This window comes from Numenius arquata, chromosome 15 (genome assembly GCF_964106895.1).
Source record: "Numenius arquata chromosome 15, bNumArq3.hap1.1, whole genome shotgun sequence".
NCBI lineage: Eukaryota > Metazoa > Chordata > Aves > Charadriiformes > Scolopacidae > Numenius > Numenius arquata.
Window position 1 is genome coordinate 6,639,745 of NC_133590.1, and position 12,217 is coordinate 6,651,961.

The 12,217-nt window shown below is 47.4% G+C and overlaps 1 protein-coding gene across 1 annotated transcript in view; it reads left to right on the forward strand.

Moving 5' to 3' along the window:
* The window catches only part of RBM20 (RNA binding motif protein 20), an 81,643-nt gene that overhangs the window by 52,496 nt on the left and 16,930 nt on the right, over positions 1–12,217 (forward strand). Inside the window, exons 2-6 of the mRNA XM_074159085.1 lie at positions 2,831–4,028; positions 5,642–5,703; positions 5,861–5,952; positions 6,301–6,392; positions 10,702–10,845. Of these exons, the coding sequence (XP_074015186.1) occupies positions 2,831–4,028; positions 5,642–5,703; positions 5,861–5,952; positions 6,301–6,392; positions 10,702–10,845 (1,588 nt within the window). The remainder of the gene's footprint in view (positions 1–2,830; positions 4,029–5,641; positions 5,704–5,860; positions 5,953–6,300; positions 6,393–10,701; positions 10,846–12,217) is intronic.

Genomic DNA, 12,217 nt, shown 5'->3' on the forward strand with positions numbered 1-12,217 from the left:
CGGCTTCTCCTTATGGCATTTGTTTTTCTGCAGGTAAGGCAGCTCCCTGCAGCTCCCCAGTTTTCCCTGCTGCTGTCCTGCACTCCGTGGAGGAAGCTGGTAGGCACAGGGAGCAGAGGGCTGCCCTGCTCCACAGAAGGGACAAAAGCTGTTGGCCTGAGCTGGCCAGAGGCAGCCATGCAGGGCATCCCTGCCCTTGCCTTCTCCATGCCCAGCAGGAGAGCCCAGAACTGATTGCAAAGCTGGGGAGCCCAGCCCAGGGGTGCTCTGGCACGGCACTGCTTATGTGCTGGGGGGGGTGCGTTTCTTAGAGACAGTGCTCCAAAGTTGGTCAAAGGAAGCTGAGGGGGCTCCAGGGCTTGTGACGGTGTCGAGTGAGATGGTTTCACTGGAGAGAGGAGCCCATGCCCATGTCCAGCAGGTAGCCACCAGAGCTGGGAAGCGGCTGCAGCTGTTGGGATGCGCATGCTGCTGCTGCGTAGGCTTGCAGCATGGTGGGATTAGATTGCTGGGAACAGGAGTCATCTGCAGCTCCTGAGCCTGAAAACATCATATGCTGGCTTCTGGCTTTTCTTTTTATTTTAAGGCCACCAGGCAATTCTTATTTGCATGCTCTATAAAACTTTTAAAAAGAGTTTTACAGTTTATTTAGCGTACAAAAGGTATAACCAGCTGTAAAATGAAACAATGGTCAGGAGTGTGGCGGGTCCCACGCAGCGCATCACAAGCCAGGAGGCTCCAGATGCTGGTGGTACAGTACAGCCTGGGCACAGGGTCGTGCCGTGTGGTGACAGCGTGTGTGCCAGTGTGGGATCCTCTGCTGGCTGAGCCCCTCGCATTCCACGGGGCTCCTCAGAAGGTTTTGTGGGTCCTCAGCCTCTCATGGGCTGAGGTTTCTGAGAGCCTCCGTGTTGTTTCGGCTCTGCTTGCACCCTGGCTCTCATCCGTAACTGCAAACCGCGCTATAAGTGCAAGTCAAGAGAGTAAGCGATGGAAACCACGCGGGAAAACAAAAGGCACCCCAGCTCTCCAGCGCGCTGGTGTCAGCCTGTGCTGGCAGGGAGTCTCGTCACTACATAATGATGCACTTATCCCAACGGCGTTTCGTATTTTGGGAGACAGATGTGCCTTGCAGTTGCTAGTGGAAGTTAAAACGTTAAATATGAAACCCATTCATTTTCTCTTAGTCATACTTTGGATTTAAGCAGATGTTTTGCTAATTTGTGGTTTTCAAATGTAGCATGCTGACAAGACATTTATCATTAACTACAACTTCATCCATGCAGTTTAGCAAATTGGCCAATTATTAACAGTGAGGGTTGCGTGGTGGTTGATGCATAGCTCCTGCTGCTTTGAAAGGCCTAAATTGAAACTCAATACATTTTTACAATATAAATTAATTGAGCTTTGGACCGCATCCCTGTTATTCGAGTGCTCTCTGCTCTCATTTTCAGAATGAACAGCCATTTGTAAGGCGCTGAGTAGTTGTGCCGTCTGTGAGCCGAGGCCCCTGGTGGTGGAAAAAGTGATGGCTAGCATTTTTCTGGTAGGGGCATGAAAATGGCTGCTGCCAAGCGTAGGCAGCGTGACATATGGGAGGGTGTACGTACCCATGGGCCAGGCTGGCTCTGCCACAGATGATGCAGGAGGCATCCTGGAAGGGTGCAGGGCAGGCAGTGAGAGCGGGGTGGGAGCAGCTGCGGGGAAGCTAGCGCTGCCTAATACTTTCCATTATAACACTTCTTTTGCTTTTAGCTTTTCTATACATTACCTGTTCTGATTTGCTTTATTCCTGTTTTATGTTTGCAGGGTTTGATGGGGTGAGGGGAGGAAGGGTTGATGGCGATGCTGTGAACTGGTGAGATGTCCCAGAGGTGCTTCCCAAAACCAGGCACCACCACCATATGCCTGAAAGTATCACCTCCTATTTTCCCAGCTCTGGAATTTGAGCGGGCAATTTAGTCATCATCTATTCATCCCATGTACGAGACTTGAAGGAGAACACTCAATGCACCTTTAATTTGTAGAAAGTATAAAGATCATGATTTTCACCAGCTGGCACCGCAGAAATTTTGCCTTATGTTCCAGCTGAACGGGGAAAATTCTTCAGGACAGTTTGTTCATAGTTGCTCCAGCTTCTGGCAAATCATTTGATTTTTTTCCTCCTCTGTATTTGCATCTGCACAACAGGGAAACTATATAACTTTTACAGAACAGGCTGTCATGCCGATTAATTAAATGAGAACTGTAAACAGCTAAAATAAATACATGTGATGTATTTAATCTTGCTTTATGCAGCCAGGTGTGCTGGGTGTGAAGTACCAACAGGGCTGGCTTTACAGTCCCACTTGATGTACTTTCTTTCACATCTCCCTCCTCTGTGGAGAAGGGAGTAATGGTCAGGAGCAGCGATGTCTCAGCAGGGAGGCCAGAGGTTGCACCAACTGCAGAGGAGAAAAAATGTAGATTTGGGGACAGCGTGGGAGAGCTTGTGTTGCCTCTGTTCCTGGTCTGCATTAGAGGCATGAGTCCTATGGGTACTTAAAAAGAGCTGAAGGCCTGGTCCAGAGGGTGGGTGAGGAATGCAATGGGGGTTTGAAAGAGAGATGTCTGGCATGGTTGTCTCCTTGGCAGCTTTCTGATTGAAAGGGATGCGGCAGCGGATGTAGAAGAGAAGATAACGGGTTATGTCTGCCTTCTCAACCACCACCTTGCTTTCCCCGAGTTTAGATGAGCTGAATCTCCAGAAGTGGCGGTGTATCCTATGCCAGGCTTTAGTGCTGGTAGGCTTCGGGCGAATTCGGCTAACCCAGATCCTCATCCTTTGCAGCGCTGCCAAGCTCCTGGAGAAGAGTCCATTCTCCGTCGGCGCCCCGAGCCCCCTGCTCCCCTCGCCGGCCAGCCTGCAGCTGGCGCAGCTCCAGGCGCAGCTCACCCTCCACAGGCTGAAGTTGGCTCAGACCGCCGTCACCAACAACCCGGCCGCCGCCACCGTCCTCAACCAGGTGCTCTCCAAAGTGGCCATGTCCCAGCCGCTCTTCAACCAGCTGAGGCACCCCACCGTGATGAACACCCCGCAGGGCCATGCCGCAGGGCCACCACAGGGGCCCGGAATTGCCGGCACGAGGTTCCCCTCCGGCGGCATTGCCTTTCCCGCCCAGAGCCCAGCACTAGCTGCACCGGGGGGCAGCCTGGGGCCCGTCCAGGCCCAGGCCCCCAACGCCATCGTCATGAGTCCCTTTGGAGGCGTCATGGCTCCCACCTCCGGCCAGCAGCCTGTGGTGGTGGGTCTCAACAAGGCGGGCACCTCCACCTCTGCCACCGCTGCGGGGGGCTTCTACGAGTACAACAAGCAAAACGCCGCCAACGCCGCCCCTCAGGCGTATGCCTCGGAGGGCGACCAGCCTGGCCAGCACGGCTTCCTCGCTGGCGGGGCCCACGCTGCCTCCTCAGCGGCGGGGCCACGCTTTGAGGGTCACTTTGGGGCTCCCGGCCAGCTGCAGCACGAGGCGACGGTGGCCACCTTCCCCAAGGAGGCCTATGGGGCGGCGGTGGCGGCCCAGCACGGGGCGGCGCGGGCCTTCCCCGGCGACCCGAACGCCGGCTCCCATCCGAAAGGAGATCCCGGCCCCGTCCTGCATGGCAGCGGTACAAGCAACAGTTGGGAAAATATCCCTAATTTCCCCAGCCAAAACAAGCCTGACCTTGTGCCCGGCGACAGCCTGTGGCCGTCAGCGAGTCAGCAGCAGTATGAAATAAGAAACGAGCTCTACAACCCCGAAGAGCCGACACCTGACACAAAGTTCAGCGCGGCCGCCCCCCCTGCCTTCGGCCGCCTCAACCACAGCAAGCAGAGCTTCGGCAGCCCTCGCATGAGGCAGAAGGAGGAGCGGAGCAGCGGCGGCGGCGCCCCCGACCTGCCCGCCCGCTCCCTGCCGCCCCACCAGCTGGGCGACCTCCGCGGCGTGGCCCCCCTCCACTTCCCCCACGTCTGCGCCCTGTGCGACAAGAAGATCTTCGATCTGAAGGTGAGTGGTTTTAAGGCGCCTCCTGGGCACGGTTGGGACCCGTGAATGGGATGCCTGGTGGTTGACCTGGCTGCCGGCTCTTGCCACCCCGTCGCCAAGGAGGTGGCCCAGGAGAAGCAGAGGCAAAAGGGCCGTAGTTTTGCTTAGGGCGCTGTACATCTGTGTCGTGGCAATTCCTGGGGTTTCAGGACCTGGTTTTGTTTGGCATCTCACTGTGAGAAGCAGGGATAAGCGGTGTGAGAAACGCGAGGTCCGGGCTGGGGTCGCGGCTCATCTCCTGGGCCCAAAGCGAGGGGAGCAGGAGCTTGAAGCTGATCTCTGGCTCCTCGAGCCGGTGGTGTAACCACACATCTGCGGTTTCATCTGCCTCTCCCTTTCTCTTCGCATTTCTGATCCCAAAGGCTTTCCACGAACAGCCTTGTGGAAGCAGCTTGCTTAAACAAAAGAGAGCATTTTGATAAAATTATTTTAATAATTCTTCTGTTGGGATCTCTTCCTCCTCCTAGGAGCTCTAGGGAAAATTTAGGACGTAGGGTCTCCTGCGACGTTGGCCTGGAAGCAAGAAGCTGCCCGGCACGTGTGGTGCAGACCACACTCCCACTTCTCTGTTCATACTGCCAAGGGAGCTCCAAATTCAACCTCACCCTGGAGAAGCAGCTTCCCAGTTGCGCAGAGAGCCTGTGTGCTAAGTCACGTTATATAGGTCAGGTCTGGAGAAGGCCATTTACGTGGCCCTCTGAGCCCCACAGCCATTCATGGGCTCTGGCTGGGGTTGTTCTGGCCTCCTGATGAGCCCTGCTCAACACGTCCTCACAGCCTTTTCCATCACATCACAGGACCAGCACCTAAACCACAAAGGCATGTGTTTTCACCCTGACAAAAACATTACAACAGCACTTATATAGGAGGGAAGATGGCCAGCAAATTAAATGGTACCTGGTACTTACGCAGCCAGGGACTTTGGGATATTTGAATATATTTGCTCTTTTGTTTCCCTTTTACTCTTTGAGCAGTAGGGTCTGCTGTGGATACTGGAACTACAGGGCTGGTCTGAAGTAGCCCCCATCTAAGGCACTCTGGGCATTTCTTATTTTTCATTAAACATTTTAAATGGAGGGAAAATGTCATTATGGTGAGTTTTGGTAGATCTGTTTGCTGGTGTTTAATACACTGCCTCATTTGGATCATAGAAGTGTAAATGGCTAAATGTACTTGGACAAATTTTGGTAATCTATTGAAATGAATAAGCGCTGTCCTGGCTGTCCTGTGTGCTGAGCACCTTCTTTATGGAAGTTGCAGGAGTTGAGGGTGCTCAGTGCCTTGCAGCATGAGCTCTTCAGCTAGAGTAAAGTAACTAAATTAATAGAAATATACTGGATTTGAAAACTAATACAGAGAAGCTCTCCTTTGGTAAAGTAACTGATAATTTAACCTGCAAGTGATGAATCAGTAAATGCTTTGGATGAAGGTGCACTTGGCTCCAGCATCACACGATTTGATCTTCGGCATCTCAGTATTGTTTTTAGAATAAGATAAACTCAATGGAGAGGCAATCTCTTGTAAATTTGTCTCAGGATTTTTCCTATGCTCATCATCTCTTTGTTTCAACGTAGGACTGGGATCAGCACATTAAGGGAAGTCTTCACATCCAAAAATGTATGGCTTTTTCAGATAAGTAAGTATTATTTTAGAGACACTTCTCCAACTGAATTTCTAACAGAGCATCCCTTACTTCAGTGGCTTTACACCGGGAATTCACTGTATAATAATTAAGCTTTAATATTTATGACATATTATGCATGGTCCTAAAGTTCTTTTCTTTCTTTTTCCAGCACTGGTATCCGGTGTGTGTTAAGCACAGCAGATGGAACATTGCATTTATCACCAAATAATGCAGCAGTTTTCAATCCATCTAGTATCGAAGGTGAATGGTTGTATGTGCAATAGTTAAAAACACTTTTTTTTTAATTGAAAGGGAAGTCAGTCTCTGGGGAAAAGCGGACATTTTAAATGAAATGTGATACAAGTTTCCAAGGAAAACTTTTTAGAAGTTGTGCACAGAAGGGCTAAAAGCCGTTACTGTGCCTTTCAAAGTACGAATTTATTTTTCTTTCAAACAATGACTTATTTTCACAGTACAACAAAATAGTGTATAATTTGTGTAGAGACTATGAAATTAATTATTATGTAAATGGGGCATAGCTTACTGAGCATACTGATACAATTAATATGAGTCAAGATTTTCATGAAATGTGTGTAATTCATTATTTAGATTTCCCACCAAACGTCGGCTCATCTTTTATCACTGCATCAGCAAGATCCTTTGGCCAGCCAGGTTCTACATTTTCTTCTCCTCCATCAGGGGTAAGAGTGAGTACCTAAGCAAATTGATCTCCGTGTCGACATTCTTGTAGAAGCCACTTCTGCTTACTGGAATGAAAACCCTGAAGGCTTCCTTTTAGATAATAATCTGGATATTCAGCCTGTTATTTCAACTTCCCTGCAGCTCTTTTATGCTTTTGATTTTGGCCAAATCAGAACTTGATTGCAGGGTTTTTTTTTTCCCAATGCTAAAAGTTGTTTGTTTGTTAGAGATCTGAGGAGGCGGGTAAATGGTTTTGTGTGTCTCACTGACATTTTCCCCCCATTTTCTGAGTCTTTTCGACCCACGAAGGTCAACTTCGGCTTGGAATGAACATTTGGATTAGTTTTGCCTTACTCTGAGTATTGCTCCCAGCAAGCAGCCTGCCATCTCTCCAGTTATTTGTAGCCATTGCTCTCTGCCTCTCCCATGCTGGAGTCCTTTTCCCGGGTAGCAATAGTGGCAAAGACAGTGGCTGCAGCTTCGCTAACCATTACTCATGTGGGGGGGCCCAGATCAATTCATTATACTGGACTAACTTTTTTGTAGGTTATTTTAGTGTACTGTTTATATCATTTGCTGCCACTTGTAATCTTTCAGCAAGTTTGCTTTGCTGTACAGCCTTCCATGGTTCGTGTTTATTAGCTCCCCCCCGCATTCAACACAGGCCCCCAGTTACATTGCTCTAAAGTGCACTTGAATTCCTAGCCCAATAATCAAAAAATGCCAGAAAAAAAGGATAACATTAAAAGTGGTTCTTACACTAATAAAGCAGAAAGATTTTGAGGGGAAAAAAAAAACTAAAACAAAAAAAAAACAGGAAAAAAGACAAATAAAGCAAATCATATACATAATAGAAATACAAAGTTGTTAAAGTTAAAATGAAGCTCAACATATATTGGAAACCTACGATTAAAGCTGGAGACATCAAGGACTCATGTTAGGGCATTCATGGAATAACAGCAATAATCCAGGGTTTCAGGTTTTCACTTGATAGCTTTTGTGTATTTATCCTGGTGTGGTCTCAAACACCCTGGAAAACCAGGCTGAGTTGTGTCCCTTTGCCACTCCAGTTCACATCAGGCCTTGCTTACAGAAACATCACCCAGATTTGTTTAATCCAGCCAATTTTTTCCTGTGACAGAGGTTATTTGAAGGGGTTTTATCTTCTGCCCATCACAGACACTGTGTGTGCAGGGGAGCAAAGAGCAGAGCTGCTCATGACGGCTGCCTCCAAGGTCAGAGGTGGAGTAGCAGCGGGTGTGGAGGAATTTTCCTTTTCATCATGTCTGTCAGCCTCGCAACAAATGAAATTACTGCTAATGCCAGTATCGTTTCTCCTTAGAATCTGTCACTATTTATCATTTAAGCTGCTTGCAGAAGTGCTCCGTCTGAATGACCTGTGATACTATGAGAGATAAAAGAAACAGTAATTTTGATTTTGCTGGGGACTGTAAATCCTCTTTTTCTTCAGAAGTTCATTGGGTGGACAGGGAGCTATATTAGAGGTGTTAAGATTAAGTTTGCCAGCTGTCATTCACCCACAACCCAGGTGGCTTATAATTTATTACACCTTTGCACGGTAGTATTCACTTTCAGCTAAGCTGATGCCATTTAACTGAGCAGTGGGAGATTATACTTGACCCTGCATGTAATCATAAACAAAGTGTTCAGATTTCTGGAAGAGCTTACTCTGTGCTACTCATCTGCAAATAACTCTATCCCTCTTCAAAAGGCGAGTACCGTGCTACAAGTCTTCACTCAGGCACGGAGAGACGTTAGCACTGGAGAGATGGGACTGTCAGTTTCTTATTATCTTTAGAAAAGACCCATGTGAAGCTCAAGAAGGGAATAATGAACTTAAAAAGCAAGAAGCAAAAAAATTAAAAAAAAAAAAAAGCTGTAATAAAAAATAACCAAATTGGATTGGTGAAATAATATGACAAACGGTATGAAATGCATTTCACTGCTGTGTATCAAATTATTTTTGTAGTAGTTGTCCAACTGCATTGGTAATCCCTGTAGACATTGGTTGAAAAGAAAGTTAACTTAAGAGTCTTATAGAAGACTACATTCAACACTTGACACACAACAGCTCCTCTGATTTCCAGACTGTGGATATGGAAGGTGTATATTCCTTTTCTGGCTGTGATTTACAGCCCTATTTAATGAATGGATCCAATTTAACTTCAATCAGCTGACAAGATTATTGCTGGGTACAGCCCATTGACTTCTGGTATGAGTATGTGACCACTTCTGAATCATGAATTACAGCAGATTTATGGCGTAGCATTTTAATTTAAGCTATTGCCAGTTGTGGGGAGGTGGTAACATCTTACCATGGCTTGATTTAATGTACTGCTGAGCGCGTGTCTGAACACGGGCTCTGGAGCCTGCAGAGGGAACAGCGAAATCTTTCTAGTCCCAGAGACTCTTAACATACCATCTCTTAACAGCTCTAACAAAACAAACAGAAGGTTCCAGGTGACCTGGGGTGTTCCTACACTGGGACTGCATTTGCTGTCGGGGAGGTTTCCTTTTTCCCCACTGGCTGTAGTTGTATTCTTCTGTTGTACGCTACATGCTGTCTTGCCAGATGCATGCAGCCATCACTTCCTTTTCTGTTCCAGTGGAGTAGAGTTGCTCCATTTTTTTCAGGATCAGGTCTTTGTTATTTTTCTGCTAAAGAAAATACCTTACTTCTGGACTTGGGCACTTCTTTGACCTACCTTATGCACCTGGGCAGGCTCTGTCAGATGCAAGCTAAATAGCAGACCACTGTATAATACAGGGTCTTGCTGCAGCAAAAATACACCAGTGGTTAAGTGAAGCCTGGAAGGAAGGTAATGGGATGAAGGTGTAAATAAGATAACATTAGCTCTGTAACTTGTGAACTTGCTGACAAGCCAAACATTTGTGAAGGCTCTGGTGAACTTGATCCCACAAGATTACGTGATTTGCATCTTCCCTTGAATGGCACAATTTTAACTGAAGGTAGAGTTACTTCTTCAGTAAAATTCTAACAGCAGAGGTCATAACAGGGAAGTAGTCTGGGAAGACTTAATCCTGTGTGAGCAATGTTTCACGTGTCATTAGCTGGGGTAAATTATGTTCCTCTCCATGTATATCCCAATGCCTCTTTGCACAAGGAGTGCAAAGCCTGTTTTCCACGTCAGGGAGATGGGCGGCTCTTTGGGAACTGCCCCAGCACTCCAAAATAGACTTCCACCCTCGGGAAGCGATTACCACACCGGCGCTGTGTGGCTGTGCCAGCCCAGTTTGGGAGCCTCTCTGTGTGTCTAGTGGTCGCTATTCCCCCAGGGGAAAAGTCCCTCCTACTTCATGTTGTTGCAATGAGAGGGGAAAATAGTAGGTTTTCCAACCTGAGGTACAGCTGTGTGTTCTTTCACAAGTTAAATGGGGGTCACTTTTACCCCCGGCCCAGTCTGGTCCACCAGGGCAAAAACAGGGTTTAAGTTCAGCCCCCGCTGTCCTGAACACCTCTGTAGTCACCTAAACTGATTTCTAACATCCATTAACTCAGCAGGGACTGCAGTGAGCATCTGCTTCAATTTCCAGGCACCACCACCACCACCACATAAATGGGCATTTATGGAATACTTGAAAATACTAATTTTTTGTGTATTGCTTGCAAATTATCTGCTAAGGGCCTTTTACTCAGCAATGGCACGTGCAGGGAAGGCACAGAGCCTGCAGTGGGACAGACAGATGCAGCTGGGGTGAGGAAGGCTGTCTGACTTGGCAGAGGAGCCACAGGGGTCGTGCTGGTGTTCCAGATGGGTACCGGCCCTGCAGGGACCTCGTCAGGAGTGGCTGAGACATCCTGATGGCAGGGGCACCCTCCGTCTCCAAACACCAAGGGGCCTCCAAACTCTTGCTGGTGCTGAGCACAGTGCGGTGGCCTGTGCCTGTGGCAGCCCCCAGCCCTCTGCTGTGACATCCAGGGAGCTGAAACCCTGGAGTCCATCAGGTTTGAGGTGGCAAATTGGCTTTTGCAGCAGTATTGTTAGTCCTGTTTGCATGGCAGCATCGCTTCTAGAAATCCTCTCTGCACTTTGTAAAGTCCAGGGATGGAGACTCCCTTGCAAGCTGCACTGCAGTTAAACATTTCCCTTCCCGTTTGTATTTCTAAACCAGGATGTTAAAATACAAGGTTTTACAGAAGAATATTTGTCCTTAATAACAGGTACGCAGAACAGAACATTTCATTTTTTGCAAAAATGTAAGGTCTTATCTAGCGGATGGATTATCTAGGATTAAAACATCGTTTTGAGTTGTTTTTTTCCCCAGTTTCCCCAGAGGAAATCTACACTGGGTCGAGTTGTTCATATCTGCAACCTCCCCGAGGGAAGCTGCACGGAGAATGATGTCATTAACCTGGGCCTCCCGTTTGGGAAGGTCACCAACTATATCCTCATGAAATCCACTAATCAGGTACTGTGCGTTTGGGGTCACCAGTATTGACGTCTATTGGCATAAAGACATATTGAGATGAAGACAGAGAGACAGAGTCTTTGGGGAAAATACCTGGGGTTTTTTTGTAATAGAAACTTAAATATATGAAGCCTGCTCTTAAAGTATATATAAAAAAAAAAGGTGTTCATGGAATGAGGTGATGGCATAAACATGACCACTGCCTCATAGTTCTTGTTAAAAAAAACCCTGAAATCTCAATGAAGAAGTGTTGTAAAAATGTACTTTTAAAACTAATAATAATTTTTTAAATAGTGAGTGACTTGGGCTTCTTCTCTCAGCCATTTGTTAGGGTTACCTTCAGACTTCTCTTGTTCTGTTGGGAGGGTTTTATTGCTTTCTTACCTGTACTCGTTGAGCTGAACGGGCATTGAAGAATGACTTTTGCTCTCGCCTGGTTTAGCTGTCTTACACTGTTTGTCGAACTGTTACAGCTGAGGCAGATCCCGCAGTGGTGTGATGACAGTCACAGGCTGGTGGCTGCACTGGGTGATCTGGTGCACACATGCTAAAGGAAGGCTGTGTCCTTACAGGGGGCACTGACACCTCACTCACTCCCTTTTAATCTGCCCCATATTGTAGCAGGGCTCTTTCTTAAGGTAGCTTAAGTCTGCCTAAGTAGCTGAAGTCTACCAGTGGTGGTAGGCTGGGAAGACTAGAAAATCTTCTCTCACATACCTGCAGCAGACACTACAGATGGATGTGGAATCCATGCCAGTGGGCAACGTTTGAGATTGTAGGGTTTCAAAATGCAGTCATTACACAGCTGTGAGTATATTCTCGACCAGTTAAAGTGCAGTCACGTCAAATGCAATTTTCATGTAAATAAAAGTGCTAGTTAACATCGTTCAGGTTTTTTAAACTCTTCTTCGGCTTTGTTCTGGCTGCTCATGCTCTGATGTTCTGCTTTTCTCTGGATCCCTCGCAATTCTGCAAGACAGCTGACAATCTCGGGAGCAGTGCGTGCTGCAGCCCTGCAGTTCTGCATCCTCTAAGCAGCTGACCATGGTGCAGAAGCACCAGTGAGGAAGTGAGGGAAAGGTGATGTTTTCATATATCGAGAAAGATTAGATTCCAGTCATTGAGTTTTTAACTAAACCGGCTTCTAAAGTTGCCTATCAGCTTTATTAGCTGGGTTGAAACCATTATTTGCAGTTAAAAGGAGGCTGAGCAACGGACTGTTACTATTTCAGCTCCAGGGCTGGAAAGGTACCCAGTTCTGTATCGTCGAGACATTTTGCATGAGAAGAATCCAAATGAAAATTATTGGGCTGCCTTTTCTCTCTTATACTTTGTATTTGTATTTATGTGATAGATTTTAAAGCTCTCCCCA